Raw genomic sequence first — 26,257 nt, 5'->3', positions numbered from 1 at the left:
ACAAATGGTGCAGAGTATGGTGGCTCATGCTGATAATCCCAGCACTTTGGGAGGCTGAGGTAGGAGGAGTGGTTTTAGCCCAGGAGTTGAAGACCAGCCTGGGCAACGTCGCAAGACCCTATCTCCGCAAAAATAAATAAATGAATAAAATTTTAATACAAATGGCCAATGACTACATGAAAAAAGAAAAAAAATCAAACTCACTAACAATCATAAAAGTATAAACAAGCAGCATTGAGGTACCATCTTCTGCTTCTCAAAATGACAAGAGACTTTTAAATATATATTTAAAACCTAGTGTTGAGGGACTCTAAATGAGCACTTTCAAACACAGCCGATAAGAAGAATATATTTGTATCAAAACCCCAGTAATAATATATTTGTATACTTTCTAGTGCTTCTATTTCTAGAAATTTATCTTGCAAAATAATCAGACATGTACACAAATATTTATTTATTAGCATGTTCATCCCGGCAAAAAGTTAGGGGAAGAATAGGGAGAAGAAACTTATATGCCCAATGGCAGGGAAATTGTTTAGTAAGACAATATACAGCTGTTTAAAGATGCAAACATTTTATTTGTTTTATTTTTTATTTTTTTTGTGACAGAGTGTCACTCTGTCGCCCAGGCTGGAGTGCAGTGGTACGATCTCAGCTCACTGAAGCCTCCACCTCCTGGGTTCGAGCAATTCTCCTGCCTCAGCCTCCCGAGTAGCTGGGATTACAAGCACCCGCCACAACACCTGGCTAATTTTTTATATTTTTGGTAGAGATGGAATTTCACCATGTTGGCCAGGCTGGTGTCGAACTCTTGACCTCAGGTGATGTCCCCGCCTCGGCCTCCCAAAGTGTGGGGATTACAGGTGTGAGCCACCGTGCCCGGCCCAAAAGATGCAAACATTTAAAAACGTGTTTTTAAAAAACGAATAACGTGAATGTTCAAGATATATAAAGTTTTTTTAAAAAAATAGAACATTTCATCTATACTGAGAAGGCATAGAAAATAAAGATTTTTTTTACTTTCTTTTATGCATGTTTGCAAATTTCCAGTGAATCAGATGTAGATTTTTAAAAATAAATGAGGCTGACCTAACTGATGTGCAATCCGGTTACATTTCGTAGTTGAATAATGTGAGCACGCAGGCTTCAGTGTGTCACTCTGATTTTTTATCGTCTTTTTATGTTAAAGACCTTCATGTGCTTCCCTTTTGTTAATATCTGGTAACGGACACAAAACCGGGATCTTCAGATTGCATGTTCCAAATCAGTGACTTCTGTATCAGATCTTTTTTTCAGTCTATTTATCAAAGCAAGACAGGCAACTTGGACTGCCAGTACAATCTGTTGTCAGGAACTCTCTTTCTTTAGCTACAAAAGCAGCAGGTCGTGCTGAATTACTGTTCACACAAGGAAAACACCCTACAGTGATGGCCTTTTGGTAGGCTTAATCAGTCACAGGGGAGCCAGGATTTCGGAACAAAATACTATAGTATGTTTTCCTCCTTTTAAAGTAAAAATTATCTAGCTGAAATGGGAAAGAGTTCCTGTGTAGGACTTTCTCAGCTTATTAATAGTTTGTTGTTTTTGTTTGTTTTTTTATTTAGAGACAAGGTCTCACTCTGTGGCCCAGGCGTGAGTGCAGTGGTGCGATCACAGCTCACTGAAGCCTTGAACTCCTGGGCTCAAGCTGTCCTGCCTCAGCCTCTCAAGTAGCTGCAACTACAGGTGTGCACCACCACTCCAGGCTAATCTTTAAAAATTTTTTGAAGAGATGGGGTCTTGCTGTTTTGCCTGGGCTATTCTCCAACTCCTGGGCTCAAGCAGTCCTCCTGCCTCAGCCTCCCAAAGTGCTGGGATTATAGGTGTGAGCCACCATGCTAGGCCTCAGTTTTTGTTTTTTAATTTGTCCTGAAGCACTTGGTCCCACCCTTCTGGGATGGCGTTTTAGTTACTGTTTGAGAACCCAACAATTGGAGGAAATAATTAGGCATAGATTCAAATTAAAAGGTTGGGAAGGGGCTGGGGGTGGTTGCTCATGCCTGTAATCCCAGCACTTTGGGAGACCAAAGCAGGTGGATCACCTGAGGTCAGGAGTTCGAGACCAGCCTGGCCAACATGCTGAAACCTTGTCTCTACTAAAAATACAAAAATTAGCCTGCCATGGTGGCACATGCCTGTAGTTCCAGCTACTCGGGAGGCTGAGGCAGGAGAATCACTTGAACCCGGGAGGCAGAGCTAGAGAAAGATGGACTTGCCACGGTCCCTGGTCTTGGTGGGCTGGGCGTGGAGCTGGAATAGTGAGCAGGGGTGATGTGAGGCTCTCCAGGGGAGCAGGGACACACGCTCATATGTACACAGCCTGCCCAGGCTGTGGGGTGCGGCTCGGCCCCCGCACGCCCAGACAGGACTAATGGCTTTGTCCTGCTGGAGAGCGAGAAGCAAGGGGCCCTGTGGTCACGTGATGCAGCCTAACCATAGGGCGGCGAATTGTCTTTTCTTTCGGTAGATGCTGGGTCTTGCTGTGTTGCCTGGACTGTAATTTTTACAGCTGTAAGTTGCGATGCAGCTCAGTCTGCGTCTGTACAGCCTCTGACATACAGAGTTGTATTTTTGTTGTTTTCCAGCCTGTTTCACAACTTAAGCGTGTTTACTTTCCCCACTCCCAAAAGAAAATTGTGCATTTTAGAAAGAAATTACTTAGGATTTTAATATGATGGACCTCTATCCAAAAAATTAAATTGTGATTATTATTTACCAACTGTTACTGAATTATATATTTTTCTGTTTAGATTAAACCCTCAACAATTCAGCAGATGAGTCCTACAGTGGGAGACGGCAGGGAGTTTTTCTTGATGCTTTGAGGTGGATGTGACCATTACCTAAAACATCAGCTAGGCGTTAGAAAGCAAATACCAATACCTGTTTTAACAAAGTAGCAAAGTAGGCAGGTAGCATTTTTTTAAATTTATCTTTTGGTTAAAAAATGTATGCACCTGACAGAAAGCTCCAAAGGTGCAAAAGGACTCTCAGTGAAAGTCTTTCTCCCACTCCTGTCCTGGGCCACCCAGTTCCCTCGTCAGACACATATTCAGGAGTGTGTGTGTGTGCGCGTGTGCACGCCCTCGTGTTACACAAATGTAAACTACTATTAAAATATTGACCATATCTTTCCATCTCCATCCAAATAGAGCACCCTCATTTTTGCAGTTTTCTGGGCTCCACTGTTTACATGTTCCATAATGTATTTAACCTGTCCCCGTTGATGGATATTTGCAGTTGGAAATACCGGGTACTGAGAGTGTTCGTTGCAGCATTATTTATACTAATGGAAGATTGAACATCTACACAGTGGAATGCTAAGGGAATTGCTAAGTGGGATTGTTAGGTGAAAGGTTAAATGTTCTTTAAATTTTGAGAGGGTATCGCCTAATTGCCTTCACACACTAGCCACATATGAGTGTGCCTGTCCCCTGCCACTAATGTGGTGCCTTACCCAGCTATTTTATCTTTACCCAGTGTGCTAGATTAAACATTTTTTTGTTTTGTTTTTGTTTTGTTTTGTTTTAAGACAGAGTCTCACTCTGTCACTTATGCTGGAGTGCAGTGGTGCGATCTCAGCTCACTGCAACCTCCACCTCCCGGGTTTAAGCGATTCTTCCACCTCAGCCTCCCGAGTAGCTGGGATTACAGACACCGGCCACCATGCCCGGCTAATTTTTTGTATTTTTAGTAGAGACGGGGTTTCACCATGTTGACCAGGCTGGTCTCGAACTCCTGGCCTCAGGTGATCTACCCGCCTGGGCCTCCCAAAGTATTGGGATTACAGGTGTGAGCCACTGCGCCCGGCCTCGTTGTGGTTTTAACATAACATTTCTCTTGCCGTGAGGCAGGCTGAACATGTTCTCAAGCATGTGTCTTTTTAAATTTACACACACTTATTTTAGCATGTAAACATTTTTGCAAATGATTTTATTAACAGGTCATCTTGAGAAAATGTAGTAATTGGCATTTGTGATGTGTGTGAGTGCCGAGGCTTGGGTTTGGGCCGCCAGCGCCTGCATCCCATGGCTGCGTTGAATATGTGACTCCCCTCGTCCCTTAGCAACCCGAGGGGTTAGCTGTCACTCCCCCATCAGACAGCCAAGCCCCCACTCCCCACGCCGCTCACGGGACCTGCTCAGTCCGGCCTCGAATTCACTAAAGACTGCGCTGCAGCGGGCTGGGCTCGGGCTCCGGCTCTGGAGTCCGACTTCATCATCATTGTCTGCAGAAGGAGGATAGCCTTTGAGGGGTTTCTTCTTAACTGGAAGCCTTTTAAAGTCACTTCATGCATCCTGATGCCTGCAGCGTGTAAATGACTGCACCAGCAGCAGGCACCGAGGCAACTTTGTGACCTTGCTGTTGAGTCATCCTGGGGAACAGAGGATGTGAATCACCCCAGGGCGGCTGCAGCAAGAGGACTCTGTGGGGCAGGAGCAGAGAGTGGAGAGCTTGGGAGCGCCCTGCGCCCCTGGCTCTGGCTCTGGCCCCAGCTGCTAGAGGAGAGAGAGGAGTGGGCCATGGTGATCCCCGTACCACACGCACCCCAGCCACTGCCCTGCCGAGGACAGACTGAGGCCGGGTCTTCAGCAGGCCCAGGTGGCCCTGATAGCTCCCACCAGCATACTGGAGACACGGAGCCTGGATGGTAGGGCCTGTGCTGAGGTGTCACGTCGACGTCCCCACGGCCTCTAAGGGAGTCCGGGAAGGACGCCTTAGACCCTCAGCATTCTGCCCGGCCTTCTCTTCATCCCCTCCCTCCCTCCAGGCAAAAGCCAGTGAACTAAGTTGGGCTCCAGGCCAGTGCCCTGATGCCCAGGACTGGGGGTGACCCGTGTGGGGAGGGCCTGGCACACGGGTGGATGGGAAGGGACCTCCCAGAACCCTTGTGGGGAAGGGGCTGCGTTTTGTTTCCTGGCCGTGAGGAAGGTGGAGGGCAGCCAGTGAGCCCGCCCTTCAGTCCACGGTCTGCTGGCCTTTGGCTCCGACCCCCGCAGATGTCACCCTGGTGATGCAGCTGCAACAACGCATCGAAGGTCACAGCATCAGAGACAGCAGTGATTTGTTAACACAGGGGTCGGGAAAAGCCAAAAAAACAACCCAAATCAGGCTGGAATGCACGGCCCAGGGGTCCACGGAGAACCTTGGATCATAAGGAGACCGTGTAAGTAAAGAGCCGGGAGGAGAAATTGTGCAGCCTCGAGCTTTGCTGAGGGTGGGGAACGCAGGGTTGATCCGAGTGCGGAGGCAGGAGTGGGACTCCGAGGACAGACACTGTGGGCCCGGCCGGCCAGGCAGCATGGCCCATGTTTGACCGTGAACTGCAGGACAAGCTGAACTGCCTTAAGTAACAGGGAATTGGGGCCCGCGGGCTGCGTAAAAGCCCGTCGCTCTTTGGGTGTTAGGTCTGGCAAAGCTTCCGCCTTTCTCCATCAGGAGCAGGTTGGCTTCCTGCAGACTTTTCTTGGTGTCCTGGTTCCTCTTTTGTGACCTCTTGCTGATGGGTCTCTTTTGTTTTTCAAATGTGTGACTTGAACAGGGTGGTGTAGGTGGCCCTAACTCCGGGACCTGGCTGATCTGAGGCCGCGGGACGTCACCACCCCAGAGCAGCCCCGTGACCCGCGCTGCCTGAGAGGGGGCCTGCTCACCTGGCTTCAGGCCCTGGTCCTGGCCCCACGGGCAGCGTGGCTCCCAGTGCCTCTGTGGGTGATTGTGTGAGAGCATGTGTGTGTGTGAGTGAATGTGTGTATGAGTGACTGTGAGAGCATGTGTGTGTGTAAGTGAATGTGAGTGAACGTGTATATGAGTGACTGAGAGCATGTGTGTGAAAACCAAAGGAGACCCCTGACCCATCAGCAAGAGGTCACAAAAGAGGAGCCTGAAGAAAGCCCAGGCTGGACCGGAGTTGAATCTTCACAAGGAATCCAGGCCAGGAATGGGCTTAGGAAAGCCAGGAAGTGTGACGTGAATACTGGCAGATAGCAACAGAGCTGAGAACGCCATTCCCAGACCAAGCAGAGATTCAGACAGTCGGGTCCAGGCTACATGCGCATTCCCTGAGGAGGAGCTTCTGTAGTAATGATACACAGGTTCACACGCCCCCTCATACGCACACATTCACACACACACAGCCACATACTCTCATTTACACACATTCACACTCACCTTCATACACATTCACCCACTGTCACACACTGTCATACTCTTTCACACACATTCACACATTCACACCCACCTTCATACATACTCGTTTACACATTCACACACAATGCATTCACACACACATCCACACATTCACACCCACCCTCATATTCACTCACACATGTTCACACACTCATACACCCATTCATACTCACATTCACACACACATGCATATTCAGTCACTGTCTCACACACACATGCATTCACACACTCACATTCACTAACATGCTCTCACAGCCACACCCGTATACCCATTCGCTCACATTGACTTACACACACGCTCTCACACAATCACACCCATATACACATTCACTTGCACTTTCACACAGCCACACCCATATACCCATATACCCATTCACTCACATTCCCTTACACACGTCTTCACACAGGCACAACCACGTACACATTCACTCACATTCACTTACGTCCTCACAGTCACACACACACATTTGCTCACATTCACTTACACACGTCTTCACAGTCACAACCGTATACACATTCACTCACATTCACTTACATGTCCTCGTGCAGTCACACCCATATACACATTCGCTCACACACATGCTCTCACAGTCACTCACATACACACATTCACTTACACACACACGCTCTCACACAATCACACCCATATACACATTCACTCACGTTCACTTACACACACACTCTCACAGTCACACCCATATACACATTCACTCACATTCACTTACACACACACTCACAGTCACACCCATATACACATTCACCCACAATCTCCCACACATGCACTCTCATTCCTTAATGCTCACACCCTGACTTGCATATGTCTATGCACACATACACTCATTCCCACTTGCCCTCACAGGCTCACACTTCCTTCCACTACCCTGGGACGAAAGTGCCATGGGAAGCCAGTCTTGCTGTGTTCACAGCTGAGTGCCCAGTGCCTAGACCAGTGCCTGGTGCTCAGCAGATGCTCAGTGAGCATTTGTGGAACGAAGGAACGAACGAGTGAATGAATGAAGAGCGAGCAGAGCCTGGATCCCTCGTCAGCTCTATGCTGCCATGTAGAGGCTTAAATGAGAGCAAAAGTAATATCGATAAGGAAAAGATAGCCATATCGACATGACAAACAATTTGACATACAAAATGAAGACAAACACCCTGGAAGCTAAAATTCACAGGTGACGTTGCCTGTAAATGGATGAGGAGGGGTGAGAGTTCTGCGGAATGAGCCTCAGCCATACCGATTAGCAGGGGTTCAGGCCAAGGCCCACAGCTGAAAGGCCCTACCTGCCATTTCCCCTGGCCCTGAAGATCAGGACAGAGATGCTGTCGGCCAGAAGATCCGGGTGATCCAGAGCCGGGGTGTCATCCCAGGTGTCTCTAGCAGGCGTCCTTCAGGGCCATGTGGTTTAATGGCATGCTTTTCTGTGATGTGGCACTGTGGGCATGGGGGTTTTCCCCTTGGTATCATTCATATCAGTTTTGTGAGTTATGTATGCTTGGAACTTGTGAGCTGTAACTGCTTGACATTTTCTTAGGAAACTTAAATTTAGCAGCAGGAAAATGAATTCATAACAGCATCTGTAGCTGAGAAGCTTCCGGGAAACTGGCTGCCCGTCATAGCCTCACTTTTGTATCGGTGGACACTGGCCGACCCGGGGTCTGCTGCCAGTCAGCGCTGGGCTGCAGTTCTGCTGCTGTGTGCTTGCTGTGGCTGCTTGTTAGGTAGATGAGGCAGATGTAACGTGGGGATGGCCACGGAGAGGCCACAGGCTCATTTCAGTGTCTCATCTCTGACCGTCGCTGTCTCAAGTGAGGTGCAGACACTGGGGGCCGGGTGGGCCCTGGCTGCTGATGGTGGTTCGGGGTCTGCAGTTGGCCGCTGGCCCTGGAGTGACATCAATGTGAACTCTCTGTGGGGTGTTCCCAGCTTCCAGATTCGTCCCTTATTTTAGAGTGCTCTGCCAGGTGGGTGGGTGGGCAGAGCTTTGCAGGGAAGCAGCAGTGAGAGCTCCTGCAGGTGGGCATCAAATGCCCAGCAAACCCCTGCGCTGCCTGGGAGGTGGCAGCATCTCCACTCCTCCAGCATCCAGCCATGTGACTTTCAGGACGCAACTTCACTTCTCTGTGTCTGTTTCCTTTTGGTAAAATGGGAGCTTCTGTCTGTCCTTCCTGGGGGACCTGGGAGGATTAAGTGAAACAGCCTGCAAAACCTCACCACTCCAGGGCCCACTGTGTTCTGGGAACAAATGCCTCTAACCCTGGAGCTCCCCCTTTCATGCCAAAGCCCTGAGCCCTGGGTCAGGGCTCTGATGAGTGGAGAAACCAGAGGGCGGCCCTAAAAGGAGTGAGGCAGGATGGGCAGGACCCTGGGGAAGGGGCCAGACCCCCACCTCCACCCCCTACCCCATCCCTACCCTCACCCCTTCCCCCACCCCTATCCCCACCCTCACCCCTCACCCCCACCCCTACTCCCACCCTTACCCCTAACCTCACCCTCACTCCTACCCCCACACTCACCCCTACCCTCACCCCTACCCCCACCCTCACCCCTACCCTCACCTGCACCCCTACCCTCACCTGCACCCCTACCCTCACCCTTAACCCCACCGCTACCCCCATCCTCACCTGTACCCTCACCCTCACCCCCACCCTCACCCCTACCCTTACCTCATCCCTACCTTTACCCTTACCCCCACCCTCACCCTCACACCTACCCACACCCTCACACCTATACCCACCATCACCCTCACCCCCGCCCTCAACCCTACCCTCACCCTTACCCCTACCCTCACCCCCACTCCTACCCTCACCCCTACCTTCACCCTCACCCCTACCCTCACCCCCCCCACCCTCACCCCCAACCTTACCTTCACCCACACCCCTAACCTCACCCTCACCCCTACCTTCACCCCACCCCTACCTTCACCCTCACCCCTACTTTCGCACTCACCCCTACCCCCACCCGTACCCCTACCCCCACCCCCACCCCTACCCTCACCCCCACTCCTACCCTCACCCCCACTCCTACCCTCAACCCCAACCTTACCCTCACCCACACCCCTACCTTCACCCTCACCCCACCTTCACCCCAACCCTACCCTCACCCTCACCCCTACCTTCACCCTCACCCCTACCTTCACCCTCACCCCTACCTTCACTCTTACCCCTACCTTCACTCTCACCCTCACCCCTACCTTCACCCTCACCCCTACCCCACCCTCACCCCTACCCTCACCCCCACCCTCACCCCCACCCTCACCCTTACCCCAGGCTCCTCACTGCTCTGTTTCCATCCCTCCTCTGTGGCCATAACAAATTACCAGAAACCGGGTGGCAGAGGATGACAGGAATTGATTCTCCCACAGCCTGGGCAGGCTGTGCTCCGACAGCTCTGCAGAGGATCCTTCTAGCCAACTCCAACTGCTGGCGGCTGTATCAGTCCAATCTCTGTCTGTGCCTTCTCTGTGTGTCTGTGTCACATTATCAAATCTCCCTTGGCCTCTTTTATAAAGACACCCATCACTGGTTTGGGGCCAACCTTAACCCAGGATGATCTCAATTTGAGCTCCTTGACTCAATTATGTCTGCACAGACCCTTTTCCCAAATAAGGTCCCATTCACAGGTACTGGGGTTAGGACATGGATGTAGCTTCTGTGGGGGCCACAGTTCAACCCACTCTGCTGTCCCTCCTGGGAAGCGACTGTGGGACCTGAACCCGCCCTAAGTCGAGGAGTATCAGAGGGTGATGGGGAAGAGGAAGGTGGGTCATTGGGTTGATTTGTAAACAAGGGAGGAAGGTGAGCCGGGATCTGCCACCTGCCCTTACAGAATGACCCATGAGATGCAGAGCTGCTGTTAGATCCTAGTCAGCTATTCAGAGGCTCAGTAATCAGGTAATAATCATGACATCGAATAAAGGCACCTCCAGAAAATTGATCAGGTTATGGATTTCTTTCTTCCAAAATGAAAATCGCCTTATTGGTTCCATTATAAAATCAGACCATGATATATGTTCATTGTTAAATTATCAGGCGATTCAAAAGGTAAAAAGGTAAACATCCCCTCAGATTCCACCTGTGACACTCGTGCTTGACACTGGCCGGCTTCCCCTGACGCTTTTCTGCTGGGCGTGGAGGAACAGGATTCCTCCCACCTGCTGACTTTCGCACCCAGTAGCACACCCAGCGCATGGGCCAAGCCACCCTTGGCAGCTGTGCGGGCTCAGGTGTGTGGCTGACATCTCTTTTTTTTTTTTTTTTCAGACAGAGTCTCACTCTGTCACCCAGGCTGGAGTGCAGTGGCGTGATCTGGGCTCACTGCAACCTCTGCCTCCCAGGTTCAAGTGATTCTCATGCCTCAGCCTCCCAAGCAGCTAGGATTACAGGCATGTGCTACCACACCCAGCTAAGTTTTGTATTTTTAGTAGAGACAGGGTTTTACCATGTTGGCCAGGGTGGTCTTGAACTCCTGACCTCAAGTGATCTGCCCGCCTCGGCCTCCTAAAGTGCTGGGATTACAAGAGTGAGTCACCACGCCCAGCCTGACCTCTCTTGTTTTTGTCTTGTTTCATATTTTGGATCTTAGGCTGTCTCCAGTTGTCAGTATGGTAAGTGTTCTCTCACAGGGAGTAGCCTCCGTGCCCTGTCACCTTAGGGGTAGTGTGCTCCCTAGGAAGAGTGGCCTCACTGCCATTCCTGGCCGCAGGTGTTACCAGCTGCCCCTGCAGCAGCCATCCCAGGCCCCAGGAGCAGGCGATTTTTCCCTTTCAACTCCCTGCTGAGCCTCCCTCTGCTCCTCTGTCTCAGCCAAGGCTAGCGCCTTCGTGGAAGGCCAACTTCAGGCGGTAACCGTGGGGTCTCCCTGCTGCAGGCCATGTTCGAGCTGGTCACTTCCGAGGCGTCCTACTACAAGAGTCTGAACCTGCTCGTGTCCCACTTCATGGAGAACGAGCGGATAAGGAAGATCCTGCACCCGTCCGAGGCACACATCCTCTTCTCCAACGTCCTGGACGTGCTGGCCGTCAGTGAGCGGTGAGGACGGGGGGGGACAGCCACTTCCCTCAGGGCCCTTCTTCATCCCCAGGGCACATGCTTGAGACACTGATGACAAGTGCTCGATACTGGCTTCTCTACTTCCAGATGTTTGGAATGTTCCATAATAAAATATAAATAAATGAAGAACTAAATCCAAACCTCACCACCTCTTCTGGCAGGGTGGCCAGTCACGTCCCCCGGCGTCCCTTCCCGTGAGCACCTGTGCCCCACACAAAGCTCTGCGCTGAGCATCCTGCTGGCCTCAGGTTGGAGTGACTCTGAGTCCAGCTCTCTCATGCATCAAACCCGTGGTTGGACAGGTTTAAACCAGGCAGGTCCATGGGAGTCTTGTGACAGGGACAGAAGGTGTCCATGTAAGCTGCTCCTTACCCTAGCAGAAAGCCCCAAAGGCATGTGCAGGGCCTCAGGCCCTGTGCAGGGTGCAGCCCTGGATTCCCACATCCTCACCTCCTGAGTGTGTTTGCCACGGCTCTGGGAGCTGTGCTTCCAGCAGGGACTGTGTGAAGCCTGGGCCGAGCTGCAGCGGAGGAACGGTAGACAGACATCTGCCCATTGAATCCTTTGAAAAGGAAAGGAACCAAAATCATGTGGCCAGGATGAAAGAGCACTTACCATCCCCAGGGCAGGCCATGGAGTTTTGCAGCCAGAAGCCACATGGGGCTCAGCTGGGACAGCTCCTGGTGATCAGATGGGAAACCAAGGTGGGGCCCGGCGCAGCCCTGCTCTGAGCAGTGGGGATCCGCTTAGCATCACATGTGGCACCCTGGGAGCTGCTCGCTCTCTGTGGGCCTCCAAGTGGGTCTCTCCTCCACGCTGACACTCTCACTTCTGTTTGCAGCTCCCTTACCCCTTCGTGGCAGCCCCTTCTGGTGGGTTTGGGAGGTGATGGCTGACTGGGGCCAGAGTGGCCTGTGAGACCCCTGGGCTTCTGCTGCGGCACTTCTTTTTTATTTTATTTTTTTTGAGACAGAGTTTCACTCTTGTTGCCCAGGCTGTAGTGCAATGGTGCGATCTCAACTCATGGCAACCTCCGCCTCCTGGGTTCGAGCGATTCTCCTGCCTCAACCTCCTGAGTAGCTGGGATTACAGGCGTCCACCACCACACTCGGCTAATTTTTTGTAGTTTTAGTAGAGACAGGGTTTCACCATGTTGGCCAGGCTGGTCTCGAACTCCTGACCTCAGGTGATCCGCCCGCCTCGGCCTCCCAAAGTGCTGGGATTACAGGCGTGAGCCACTGCGCCTGGCCCTGCCATGGCACTTCTGTCTTATGTATTTGTATTTTACTGTGGAAAATTCCAAACATGCAGAGGTAGATGTCCATGTGCACTGCTCACCAGCGTCAGCAGTGGTCAGCCCAGGGGCCAGTCCCTACCCCCCAGGGGACCCTTCTGCAGCAGATCCCTGTGGTCATCTATTTTATCCTCAAACACATCAGCACATACCTGAAAGATAAGGTCTCTCGGTGCTCCCAGCACCATCAGCCCCGTGAAAACACAGTCATTCTTCAAGATAACCAAATACACCACCAGTGCTCGGTGCCCCTGCCGATGGATCTTGTCGGCCTGTACACTCACCGTGCACACTGGTATGTCCAATGTCCAAGTCAGGCTCGCATGCTGCCCTTGGTGAGACAACTCCCCACCCCACCCCCCGGGCACCCTCCGCCTCAAGCCGCTGCCTCTCGTAGGTTCCTCCTGGAGCTGGAGCACCGGATGGAGGAGAACATCGTCATCTCTGACGTGTGTGACATCGTGTACCGTTATGCGGCCGACCACTTCTCTGTCTACATCACCTACGTCAGCAATCAGACCTACCAGGAGCGGACCTATAAGCAGCTGCTGTGAGTGTGCCCGGCAAGGGGCTCAGGGGCAGGGGGAGGTGCCCAGGGCAGCCATACCAGTGCTGGCCCAGGCTCCTTACACGGTGACGCTTCATGGTCCTTTACCTCTGCGTTCCCAAGGTCCACATGAGCCACCGGAGTTGGCCAGGGATACTGCTGACAGTATCCCAACCCAGCACGTTCCAGGGTGTATTGGTGTCACTAGAGAAACATTAGCCCAGCCAGACCCCAAGAGAATCAGCGTAGCATCCACTGGACCTGGATCCAATGGCTGAGCAGAGCACTGTGCAGTTAGAAAAGAGAGCTTGAGGTCAAGTGAGGTCATGTGGACAATTCAAAGCCCAGGACATCAGAGACCGGGCTTGAACTAGCGACAAGGGCAGGGACGGGATGGGAAAGAGCCTCGGTGGGGCTCCTCCAGCAGCGCCGGGGCATTGATTGCTAATCTGCCCATTTTGTAAACTTTCTCTGAGGTTTAGTTGACAAGGTAATTTTCCAGCCAGCGTGCCTCTTCTGAATTCTGCGCGCTGAGGTTTGCGCTTCAGTGCCTGGGGTTAGCCAGGGAGGCCGTCTTGGCTCCGCACAGAAGCACCCAGGGAGTTTTCCAGTTGTGGCGTCTGCACATTGTGCCTCACTGGCTTTTCCACCAAGACATGGAGTTCATGGTGCACGTTTCAAGCCTGAGTCTTTGGGCATTTGGATGTTTTAACAGTTGGTGAAGGAAAATTGGAATTGGAGGGAATGAGGATGCAATTTTTGAGGATAAACATTGAGAAGGCAAGCATGTGGCAGATTAGGAATCACTCACAGCACCCAAGAGCCTGCCGCTGTGGCCCCCGCCAGGCCGTGTGAGCACAGAGGCTGAGTGACAGGCAGAGCACCTGTCCCTGCTGTCCCTGCTGTCCCTGCCGTCCCTGCCATCCCTGCTGACATGCATGGGGCCGAGCTCACCTCCAGCTCTCCCAGCCCTCATCAGCGCTGTGGCCCAGCCCACTGCTGAGCCCACCTGTCAGAAATACTGCAGGCTGTCCTGGTGGTATCTCTAGCCTGCTGCCCGTTCCTGTCACTACGTGGGTTTACCTTGCCACAGTTTCCCGCTGGGTGAAATCATCTAATTGTGCATCTGATTCACAGACTTGGCCACACAAGGAATCCTTGTCCTCCCACACACAGCATATTGTGCCAAGTCTTCAAGGCCAGGCATGTGAAGCCACTATTGTTATTTGACTTTTACATGAACGGTCTATTTTCCTTTTGAAAAAAACAAAGAAAGAAATCAACATGTTTTCTGAGCCTGTGAGTCGTCTGGATCCTGGGAGGCTGTGGACGGGGAGGAGGAGTCTCCAGTTCATGCCTCCTGCAGCTCAGAGACCTACTCCACCTGTCTGTGTCCCCAGCCAGGAGAAGGCAGCTTTCCGGGAGCTGATCGCGCAGCTAGAGCTCGACCCCAAGTGCAGGGGGCTGCCCTTCTCCTCTTTCCTCATCCTGCCTTTCCAGAGGATCACACGCCTCAAGCTGTTGGTCCAGGTACAGCCTCCTCCACCTGACCCACAGACGGGGCTTCCCAGGCTTTGCTGTGGTCATTCCCGGGCCCTGTCGGCTTTCTAGGAGGTCTATTGGTTCAACAGATACTAAGCTCCTCCCATGTGTGCCAAGCACGTTCCTGGGCAGTGAGGGCGCAGCGCCTGCTCCCAGGGAGCCCATCGCAGAGGGGAGAGACCGAACCATGCACAGCCAGGAAGTGGGCATGGCCCTGGGGACAGCCAAATGGGCCGACACGACAGGGGTGGCTGGCTGGCCACTGCCAGTTGCAGGGGTGGGGGCGGGTCAGGAAAGACACGTGACGTGTAAGCTGAGACCTGGCTGACAGGGAGGAGCTGGTGGGGGCAGGTAGAGGAAAGAACATTCCACGCAGAGGGAACCGCTTGTGCAAAGGCCCCGAGACTGCAAGGTTCATGGACAGAAAGGCCAGCAGCAATCTCGGGAACATGACGGCGACGGGAGTGGGTATGGAGATGGGGACAGAGGCAGTTCCAGGGAAGACATTGGGTCCTGTCCTCAGTGTGATGGGAGTCACCTGATCGGACCCACTTTTAGGAGCTGGCCTTGGCTGCTCCAGAGGGTGACGGAAACGGGGAAGGGGTTACACTGGCCTGTGGGGCTGGGTCGGGGAGTGGGGGCCCGGCAGGGATGTCAGGGAATTGAAATCAGTGACTTGCTGAGAGAAGGACTGAGAGTGATTCCTCGGCTTTTACCTTGAGCAGTTTGGGGGTGTGCAGCCGTTGCTGAGATGGGGACATCTTGGGGCGGGGAGGGCTCAGGATTCAGGGCAGGACAAATTGAGTTTGAGATGACTTTGGACAGTTCAGTGTCAGAGGTCAGAGTTAAAGGGAGAAGTTGGGCAGGACTCGCTGGCATCAAGGTGGTAATTAACCGAAGAGGCCGCCAAGGAAGGAGAGAAAGGTGCCTGAGACCAAACTCAGGGATGCAGCCAGGCCTGGGAAGGAGCAGCGGTGAGGGAGGAGGAAACCCACAGAGCTGGAGGCATGGGAGACTCGGGGGGATGGGGCTTCCAGAAAAGGGAGGCTCCAGCCAGGCCCAGAGGCAGGCCCAAGACCCCCTCCACCTGACAGGCCCAGTGAGACAGGACAGAGACCCCCTCCACCTGACAGGCCCAGTGAGGCAGGACGGAGACCCCCTCCACCTGACAGGCCCAGTGAGATAGGACAGAGACCCCCTCCACCTGACAGGCCCAGTGAGACAGGACGGAGACCCCCTCCACCTGACAGGCCCAGTGAGATAGGACAGAGACCCCCTCCACCTGACAGGCCCAATGAGACAGGATGGAGACCCCCTCCACCTGACAGACCCAGAATCAGGACTGAGACTCCCTCCGCCTGACAAGCCCAGTGAGGCAGGACGGAGACCCCCTTTGCCTGACAGACCCAGTGAGACAGGACGGAGACCCCCTCCACTTGACAGGCCCAGAGGCAGGACCGAGACCCCCTCCACCTGACAGGCCCAGTGAGGCAGGACAGAGACCCCCTCTGCCTGACAGGTGCTGGGGCCCTGTCTACTGATGCCCTAGGCAGAGGGAGCCATTGGCAGCTGGGCTGGTGAAGTGGATGGTATAGAGTGCAGCTGTGGCCCTGAGGAGCATGAGCTGAGGGGGACCTGGGAGCCACAGGTAGCAGAGGTCAGAGGTCAGACAGGTGAGAGGCCAAAGACCTAGGGGCAGCTACTCCAGAAAGAGCAGAATTACAGAGAGGACGCCTGACCCAGGAGGAAAGGGTTTGGGAGCATGAGGCCAAGGAAGCAGGTGTCGAGAGAAGCCCCCGGCCCAGGGCTAATGGAGATACGAACGTGAGGGCAAAGCCGGGACGGCGACCCCAAACCGGGAGACACCTGTGATGAACGCAATTCCATGGGAAATACTTTTTTAACTTGGAAAAAGTGAAACAGAAGACAGTAACATTTCCTAATTATGCAGTGAAAAATATTTTAGGACATTTTATAGGGAAAGTGCATATATGAATATATTAAAACCTTAGCTTCTATAAGATGAAAACCAACAGTAAGATTAAAAGCAATGGAAATGCAGTGATTAGGAAATGGTGGAATGGGGACAGCTGGGGTGGGCACTCAGGGAAGGGCTCAGAGAAAGGGGTGGCGGGTCAGGGACCATTCCAGAGAGAACAGCAAGTCTCCACATCAGGCAGCATGCTGGGGACACACCGAGTGGAGGCTGGCGTGGGAGAGCACGTGCCAGGCTAAGGAACCCATACTGCCCTCCATCAGAGGCGACCAATGCCACCTGGTCAGATGCAGCTTTTATGCCTGTGAGAAAAGATGGCGTCTAAACCGTGCTGTTCAGCAGGGATTTGGAAGTAGGGGGACAGTTAATGACAGGCATGGTGGCCACATATAGGATGGAAAAAGCAGGAAGGTGGCTGTGGGTCTCGAAGGTCTCTGGCTTGGCTGCCAGGCAGAGGCGGGCAGGTGACCACAGGAGAGGCCTGGGCTGCTGTCAGGGGAGACATCTGTGCTGCCGTGGCACCCAGCAGCCGGGAGGACAGGTGGTTGGTGCCCAGATGCACCCAGCCTACTTACAGGACAAAAGCCAGTCAGAAAACATGGGCATGGTGGGGACCGCTAAGAGGAAACCATGTGGAGTTTATAGAGCAATGTCAAAATCGTAATTTACAGGTGAAAGCACTATGGGCATAATTTTTTAATTGAAGAAAATTGAACAGTTGGAGAAGAGACTCTTTCTTACACTTTCATGGATAAGACCAAAGTTAATAAAGTTTTGGGGCCAAATGACAGTCCCAGGGAGGAGAGGAAAGCCCTTGGTCCCCCTACCCCTGTCCCGTAAGCATTTAGCTCCCCTTGGGGACAGAGCTGACCCTGACTGAGCGTGACAGTCCTCATTGCTGGGTGCCACACCTGCAGGCTCTCTTGCCCTCCATTTGTCAGATGGAGGCTGTGTGTATGTGTGTGCGCGCATGCATGTGTGTGTGCAGGTATGCATGTGTGTATGTGCTTGCATGTATGTGTGTGCACGTGTGCTTGTATGCATGTTTGTACACGTGTGTGCGTGTGTGCACTGTGCTTGCAAGTGTGCATCGTGTTGTGTGCATGTGTGAGCATGTATGCACGTGTGTGTGCATGCATGTGCACGTGTGCTTGTATGCATGTTTGTACACATGTGTGCATGTGTGCACACTGTGCATGCATCATGTGCATGGTGTCCATGTGTGTGCGAGCATGTATGCATGTGTGTGCACACACTGGTCTGTATGCATGTGTGCATGCATGTATGCATGTGCGTGCATGCGTGTGTGTGTGTGCATGCTGCAGCATGGGGCTGGATTGGTGCAGTAGGGAGGTAGTCACGGTCAAGGTGGGAAATGGGAGGAAAGACCAGAAAAGATTAAAGTTAACGCAGCCTTTCCCTGTGCATAGAACATCCTGAAGAGGGTAGAAGAGAGGTCTGAGCGGGAGTGCACTGCTTTGGAGGCCCACAAGGAGCTGGAAATGGTGAGTCTCGCCTCCTCTTGTGCTGTATCCCAATGCACTGTTTTCCTCATCCAGGCACACCTTTCCGGCCCTGCTCCCCACATGTCCGTGTGTCTTTTTAGAAAATGCAAATTTATTTTAAAATTCACTTTTGCAATCAAAAGAGTCACTGGGGCTTAAAAAAATACACCAGGCGTGGCTTGGGTAGAGGCTTCTTTACCCTGCTTCCTGGCTCCAGCCTTACGTACTCACCGCCTGTCTTGTTACTGTGCCTGGCATGGATGTGGGGACAGCAGCGTGGCTCTCAGGACATTCTTCACCAGTGTGGAGCTCTGCGATCATGCACAGGCCCTGATTCCTCTCATCAGCTCCCTTGGATTGTTCTATGCAGGCATCTGGGGCCCACACAGACCCCAGGCTTGTCTTCGCCTGTTTTTCCATGTCAGAAACAGTCTCTCCTCCCTCCTGTGAGGCTCACCGAGTCTGGTTCCCACTATCCCTGTGCCCTGACGAAGCCCTTTGCTCCGAACCCAGCCCTCCACGCCACTCTCCCAGTCCCCGGAGCTCAGTCGCCCCTGTGCATCTCTGTGAGGGGATTCACTGGCCCTGCCCAAGAGCCCTGGGCCTTTGCTGCCCAAGAGTGCAAGGACCATCTCTCCAGACCATCTCCTGACCCTCAGAGAGAGACGGCTCCTCCTAGAGGTTTGCAGCAGAGCAGGGGTTTTGCGGGAAGGGCCGGCGAGTATGTTTCAGTCCTCAGGAGCTCTTACCATGCGCTCTGCCATGTTTGGCTCCTGGCATCAGCTGGAGCTGAGAGCCAGCTTTTGACAGCTGTGCTAGGGCACCTCCATTGAGCCAGTGACACCGTCATAGTGGAGAGCAAGGCGGGGGATGTCCATATTCCACTTCTTTGTCACCCCATGGCAGAAGCTTAGTAAAAAGAGTATCACTCTCAGTGGGCATCTGATGGTCATTCTCAGCCACATTCAGACATGAGGACTTCCTACCCTAATGCAGTCGGTTCTCACCTCGGGCCACTCCTCCTGTCCCTTTCCCAGACCAGTTGGCCACCAAAATTCCTCTGGCAGTTACACGCTGTGCCTAGTGAGGAAAGGCTGGAGCCTCAAGCAGGGTAGCCAGGGGGCATCCGCGACCTGTGAGCCAGGCAGCATCTCTAGGGGCCCATGCCCACCTCTGGAAGTAGAGCTTCCCTTTTACCTGATTGGATGTGAGTTCATTCCAGCCACCACCAGACAGCAGCCACATGGGGCCACCATGGCCCTTGAGGGGCCCACGTGCCCCAGAAGGCTCTCCCTGAGGTCAGCCCTGGGCCAGGGGTATGTTTTCTGTTTTTAAAGTTCTTTTCTGCTTTCATCTTCATTTTCTTTATAATGAAAGGTATTCTCTGTTTCTAATAGCTTTTTTTAAAAAAATCAAGGTTTATTTTTTCTCTGATTTATGAAAGTAATTATACTCAATACCAGGAAACTCAGAAAATGCTTGTAAGTAAAAAGAAAATAAACTTCACTAGCCACCTCGCCCTCCCTGCCGACAGGCTGCAGCTCGCCCTAAACAGACGCCTGTGCACACACACCTGTGCACAGCACACTCACAGGGCACACACTGCACATACACACGGCACACGCACAGCACATACACACCCATACATATCACACAATACACACTGCACACACATGGCCCCTACATAATCACACAGTACACACTGCACACAACACACAGCACATACCACACAGTACACACAGCACACACACATACACGGCCCCTACATATCACACAATACACACTGCACACACACACAGCACATACTTATCACACACAGTATGCATAGCACACACAGCACACATGGCACATACATATCACACAGTACACACCGCACATGCATACACACCGCATACACACACACAGCACTCTGCACATATGCACAGCACACAACACTGCACACGTGTATACACAGCACACATGCACACACATGGCACATACATCACACCGTACACACTGCACATGCATACACAGCACACACATGACCCTGCACATATGCACAGCACACACATGCACACATGGCACACGCAGCACACACACCACTGTATTCTTTACAAAAAGGGCTTGTGGTTTAGAAACAGCTTCGCCCCGCATTCGAGTGCAGGTGGAGTCCCTGCCTCTTTCCTGGATTTCTGTTCTTGCGTATCTGCATAGATCATAATTATTTTAATCGAATCCATTGATGGCTGTTGAGGCTGGCGAGCGTGTTTCTCATTCCAGACAACACGGCAGGGAGCCCCTCACGCACACTTCTCTGGGCATGGTGCTCATTTATGTGCCCTGACTGAGAGCCTGCGGCGAGCCTGGCCCTGTGCCAGGCCCCATGCGTCACTGCAGAACTTTCTTTCTTCAGAACGAGTCCTCAGGAGTCCCAGGAAGTGTGGAATTTTTAGGGCCCTTGGTGCCTGGGTGGCCACCCAGGGGGCTGTGGGGAGAACAGCCCGGAGCCCTGCCAGTCCGTCCAGCCTACAGAGGAGGAGGGATGCCTCACGCATGTGTTTTCTGGAGTTTGCTTCCTAGCAAGGGCAAGGCACCAACTTTCTCCACCCAAACTGACAGGTTTTCCCACTTGCCTTTGCCCCACAAGGTGCTAGAAAGAGGAGCTCCAGGCCGATTGAGACTGGCCAGCCAGCCTCAGCTGTGGGCACAGTGTCTGGTCACGGTGGTCACTCAGCCCTGTCTGTGGCCTGACCGAGCTGGAGGAAGGGGCCGGGACAGCTGGCTTTGGTGGCCTGATGTGCCCTCCTTCTTGTCCCAGGTGGTGAAGGCGTGCAACGAGGGCGTCAGGAAAATGAGCCGCACGGAACAGATGATCAGCATTCAGAAGAAGATGGAGTTCAAGATCAAGGTGAACCGGAGGGATTGGTGTGAGCCTGTGCCCATGCACAGGCCCCTGGCCCCGCCCCAGAGGCACAGATCACCGTGCCTGGCTGGCCTTGCTTAGGTCCTTGGTCACTGGCCACACTTAGGATCCCCTCTGCCCCCTGACCTCCCCAGCTGAAGCCACCCTGCCTGCCACCAGGTGTCAGACACCACCACGGTGGCCTGGACCTGTCTCCTGGGAGACGGGAATGCGGGGCTAGTGTGCGGCCCAGACCCACGCAGGGTATGGACCCTGCTCTCACCTGCCCGCTGCATGGCCTTGAGCAGTCAGTTTACATGGAGGTTGTGGGGGAGCTGCTCCAGGGATTCTCAAACCAGGAGGATTTGGAAGTTACCAGCTTCCCCCAAACTTCACAGAAAACTTCAGGCATTCGTGAGCCCTCAGGTCCCCTGGCCCGACTTTCTGGGAACTTGGCCACATCAGCACGCTGTGCCCACAGACGGTCCCTGAGGCCAGGCTTGGTTTGGGAGCTGAGCCCCACTAGAGGAGGCAGAGGCGGTCTTCTGGGCATCCCATGTAGCTCCACACAGGGCTGACCGATGGCTGCCAGGCGCCTGCCCCTGAGTTGCATCGTCTGCCGGGCGGCCGTTCAGCTGCAGGCCTGGCCTCCTTGCCCCGCGGGTCCCATTCTTTCCTCTCTACTGTGAACTCAGCCCCTTCTCTGATTCTGCATCCCACAGGCAGAGCTTGGTGGGGGCAATGATGACAGACACTAGCTGCCACACTCACAGGCACACACACGGTATCCACACAGCAGTGCACATATGTAAACAGCAGTGTACATGCACACAAGCACGTGCACATAACTTTAAGCTCACATGCGGGTACACAACACAGTTCACACACATCGACAGAAGTCCACATGCACAGCACACACACGCATAGCACACTTATGCCCACAGGGGTGCATGCACACACACACACACACACACACACACACACACAGCCCTGCCGTTTCTCTGCATCCATCCAGAACTTGGCCTTTCCCCCCAACTTGTTCCTCATGTGTCGGGGCCCTGGGCAGGTGTCAGGCAATGTGACAGACGCAGCCCTGGGGGCGTGTCCTGGGGAAGGACATTGTGGGCACAGCCCGCCTGATGCCCTTTCCCCGCTGCAGTCGGTGCCCATCATCTCCCACTCCCGCTGGCTGCTGAAGCAGGGTGAGCTGCAGCAGATGTCAGGCCCCAAGACCTCCCGGACCCTAAGGACCAAGAAGCTCTTCCACGAAATTTACCTCTTCCTGTTCAATGACCTGCTGGTGATCTGCCGGCAGATTCCGGGGTGAGTTGGGGCCCAGGGCATCAGGCGCTCCGGTGGGTAGAGGAGCGTGTTGGGCATTGGGTTTGATTGTGGCCTGGGGGTTGGGGGTGTCGGGACAGAGCTTGGGCTCTTTGGTCAGGTTTAAAGGTCAGTTCTGCTGTGGCCCAGCTTTGGGCCTTTAGCCAAGGTTATTTCCCGTTCCTAAGCCTCAGTTTCCCCTCCTGTAAAGTGGGGGTTTTACTCATAGGGCTGTGAAGGGCCCAGCCCAGTGTCTGATACATAGAGAGTGCTCAGCAGGGCGCCCACGGTAGGGTCGTCAGGGTTGGCAGGACCGTGGTGCTGTTCACTGTCCGCACCTGGGATGGGTTGCCCTTTTGGGGTGCGGGAGACAGGCGTTCAGGTGGAAGCTTCAGAAGGAGATGAAGATCAGCCAGCGCTGTGGAGCCAGGCTTGTTGGCCTGCCAAGTGGGGCTCTCCTGGGACCCCCACAGGCCTCCTCGGGGCTGACACGCCTGCCCTTCTCCCTGATCTCAGAGACAAGTACCAGGTATTTGACTCAGCTCCGCGGGGACTGCTGCGTGTGGAGGAGCTGGAGGACCAGGGCCAGACGCTGGCCAATGTGTTCATCCTGCGGCTGCTGGAGAACGCAGATGACCGGGAGGCCACCTACATGCTAAAGGCGTCCTCTCAGTGAGTGCCTCGCCGCCACACGCCCAGTGCTACCCGTGGCACCTTTCTGTGTGGCCTCGATGCCTACGGGCCTGTCCCCAGGTGGAACAAGGCACCACACACGCTCTGTGTGGAGCCGACCTGCCCATCCTTCCCGTCCAGACCCTGCGCCAATACTTTCTATGGAGCCGCTGGGGGTGGCTGCAGTTTCCTGGATGCGTGTACGTGTGTGTGTGTGTGTGTGTGTGTGTGTGTGTGTGTGTGTGTGTGTGTGTGTGTCTTCCCTTGGGGCTTCAGACTCTGGGCGAGTCCCTCTTTTTGGATGAGCCCTTTGAGAACCCTTGAGTCAGGCTGAGTAGGGAACCACCATCCTCCTGCTCCCTGCTGCCACTTGCTGTGTGGCGTTGAGCTCATCTCTTCACCTCTCTGAACAGCTGGGACCCCTGCCCTGCAGCCCTAGGCCCCCCACGAGGGACAAGCAAGCTAAATGTGGGGAGAGATGCTTTGCAGGCCCTGAGCCTGGAACTGTGGAGGTTGCAGTGAGCTGAGACTGCAGTGCACTCGTGGAGTGGAACTCCCTCGTGGCCTGCGGAGCTGAGGCTCTGCCCTCCTCCCGTCGTGGCCCCGAAGCTGCCCCTTACCCACAACTCACCAGATATCCTCCCCTGCCCAGACCTGGGGCTGCAGCTGACGTGGACCAGGGCAGGACCTGTCGGGATGAGAAACTGTGGCTTTGGTGGCGTGGCTGTGGCCACGGAATGTGCTCTTACGCGTTACTTGGTGGCACTTGTTACCCTGTGGGCTCACCCTCACTGCCTGACTTCTGAAAGCATCACAGGGGAACATCATAGAGGGGCTCCCCCATGCCCCTCCATGGGTTCCTGTGTGTGTCAGACCCTGGACCAGCCCGTTTCTGTGGCTCCCCCGAGCTGTCCCTGGGGTGGGCTTGAGCGGTGCTCAGGATGGTGGACGCAGATCCGAGGGGCAGCTAGCTGGAAAGCCTCGTGCCACACCTTGGGGGGCTGCCGTTGATCTGCAGTTGGGGCATTGTCCTCTTCCCTGTGCCAGGAGTGAGATGAAGCGTTGGATGACCTCGCTGGCCCCCAACAGGAGGACCAAGTTTGTTTCGTTCACATCCCGGCTGCTGGGTAAGTCACCGGTGGGTAAGGGGGCGCCATTTGTGCTTGGGCTGGCCCTGCCTGATGCCGCAGGTGCACGGTGTGCCCTGCCTGGAGGGAAGCCCTCCCTGAGCTGGTGGTCTCAGAGGCCTGCACGGGCCTCCAGGGGCTGCTTCCTACTGGAAACTTAGTACCGGCCAATAAGCTGGCATGGCCACACTGTGTGAATGCTGGATGGGCCTTAAGTGACAGGTACCACAAAGTCACCAGGAAGAATCTGGACCAAACTCCACTGCTGTTTTAGGTTTGCCAGTTGTCCAAAAAGCTTATTAACTAGAAAAAAGCCAGGTGCAGTGGCTCATGCCTGTAATCCCAGAATTTTGGGAGGCCGAGGCGGGTGGATCCCCTGAGGTCAGGAGCTCGAGACAAGCCTGGCCAACACAGCGAAACCCCGTCTCTACTAAAAATACAAAATAGCCAGGTGTGGTGCGTGCCTGTAATCCTAACTACTTGGAAGCTGAGGCACGAGAATTCCTTGAACCTGGTATGTGGAGGTTGCAGTGAGCTGAAATTGCACTGCACTCCAGCCTGGTGACAGAGGGAGACTCTGTCTCAAAAAGAAAACACAAGTTCAGCTGCCTTATGGAGAAGCTGCTAACCCTGATCATGTGAACCCTGTCCTGACCACCCCAAACCACTCCCAGGGCAATATCCCAGGTACAAAAAGTTCCTTCTGAAGTTCAAACTAAGGCCCCCTCACAGCCTTTATGCATGTATTTCTTCCCAGAACTCCTGGCTATGTTAATAACGTTTTCTATGGAAACAAATCCTCCTCTTCCTCAGACGAGCCCTTCTCCAGTTGCTGTGGGAGTTTTCCTATTCTAGGCAGGGCTCAGCTGCAGGCTTGGTGGGAGTGGGCAGGTGGGTAGTGCGGTGGTGGGGACGTGCCCGTGCCTCTTGTCCCTCAGACTGCCCCCAGGTCCAGTGCGTGCACCCATACGTGGCTCAGCAGCCAGACGAGCTGACGCTGGAGCTCGCCGACATCCTCAACATCCTGGACAAGACTGACGATGGTGAGGCCCAGGGACCTCCCCTCAGGGCCCCCAGGGGAACTTGCCCCACAAGGGATGAAGGGGAGGGGGAGAAGCAGATGCCACCACTGGCTGATAGGCTGGTGTCCTGCCGTGTCTCTTGCTCCCCGAGACGTTCTGCTTGGACACTGCCCATGCTGGCTTCACTGGCCTCTCTTCAGTGTAAAGGAGGAATTGTTTCCAGTGCCTCCCTGTCCTCCCCTAGAGCCGGGAGACCCCACCTTTCCTCCTTCACAGTGGGCCCAGCCCAAGCGGGTGGTTTCGTGTCCCCCTCCCCTGGCCCTGACCTCAGCACCCCCATCACAGTAGGAGGGAGGACAACCAGGAACATCCTAAGCCTGACCTGACCCAAACCCGACCCTGACCTGACCCAGACCTGTACTTGCAGCTTCAGGTAAAGCCTGTGACTGCCAGGCTCGGTGCCCCATGTGGGCCAAGAAGCCGCCCCCAGCTCCTGGCCACCCCTGCTGCTGTCATCAGTACCAAGCGAAGTTCCTCCCAGCCCCTGTAGAATTGAACACTGACCCCCTTTCCCTTTTCAAATCACATCCGTGTGTCTACAGTAATTGCTCCTGATCCAAATCCCCAAAGTATACAAACCGCATCTTCCCCGCTTCCTCCCCTCCTGCCAGGTCCTGGTAGAAGGCCTCAGGCTGTGACCTCCAGGGGAGGCCTTCTCCAGGGAGTCCCTCTTGTGGGCTGTTCCCAAAGGCCCAGGGGCTCTCCTGCCCTCTTCCCATGGAATATAACTAGCCTGCTCCCCTCCCAAATGAGACCTGCAGAGGGCATGCCCCAGGCCTCTTAGCTCCCAGGTTGGGACATGCTACAGATTGGCCACAAGCTCTGAGCAAAGACCTGGTGATCTCTAGGGGAGGGGAGAGGTGGAGAAACAGGGCAGGGAGAAGCCAGTTGACGCTGAGACTACTCGTGCTGCCAGTTCACGATGCGCCCTCTCCACTGACCACACCAGCCCTCAGGAGGCCAGGCCTGGGAGGATCAGCCCCGCAAGAGGCTAATGACACAGTCCAGGCCAGC

At 54.0% G+C, this 26,257-nt stretch overlaps 1 protein-coding gene across 2 annotated transcripts in view; it reads left to right on the top strand.

Moving 5' to 3' along the window:
* The window catches only part of NGEF (neuronal guanine nucleotide exchange factor), a 133,516-nt gene that overhangs the window by 105,907 nt on the left and 1,352 nt on the right, over positions 1–26,257 (top strand). For both annotated transcript variants that reach the window (XM_004033366.5, XM_031008466.3), the window contains 9 exons: positions 11,096–11,256; positions 12,969–13,121; positions 14,519–14,648; positions 18,087–18,161; positions 20,959–21,048; positions 22,202–22,365; positions 22,879–23,034; positions 24,082–24,161; positions 25,100–25,204. In XM_004033366.5, the coding sequence (XP_004033414.2) occupies positions 11,096–11,256; positions 12,969–13,121; positions 14,519–14,648; positions 18,087–18,161; positions 20,959–21,048; positions 22,202–22,365; positions 22,879–23,034; positions 24,082–24,161; positions 25,100–25,204 (1,114 nt within the window). The remainder of the gene's footprint in view (positions 1–11,095; positions 11,257–12,968; positions 13,122–14,518; positions 14,649–18,086; positions 18,162–20,958; positions 21,049–22,201; positions 22,366–22,878; positions 23,035–24,081; positions 24,162–25,099; positions 25,205–26,257) is intronic.

This window comes from Gorilla gorilla, chromosome 11, assembly GCF_029281585.2.
Source record: "Gorilla gorilla gorilla isolate KB3781 chromosome 11, NHGRI_mGorGor1-v2.1_pri, whole genome shotgun sequence".
NCBI lineage: Eukaryota > Metazoa > Chordata > Mammalia > Primates > Hominidae > Gorilla > Gorilla gorilla.
This window is presented reverse-complemented; position numbering and strand designations above follow the sequence as displayed.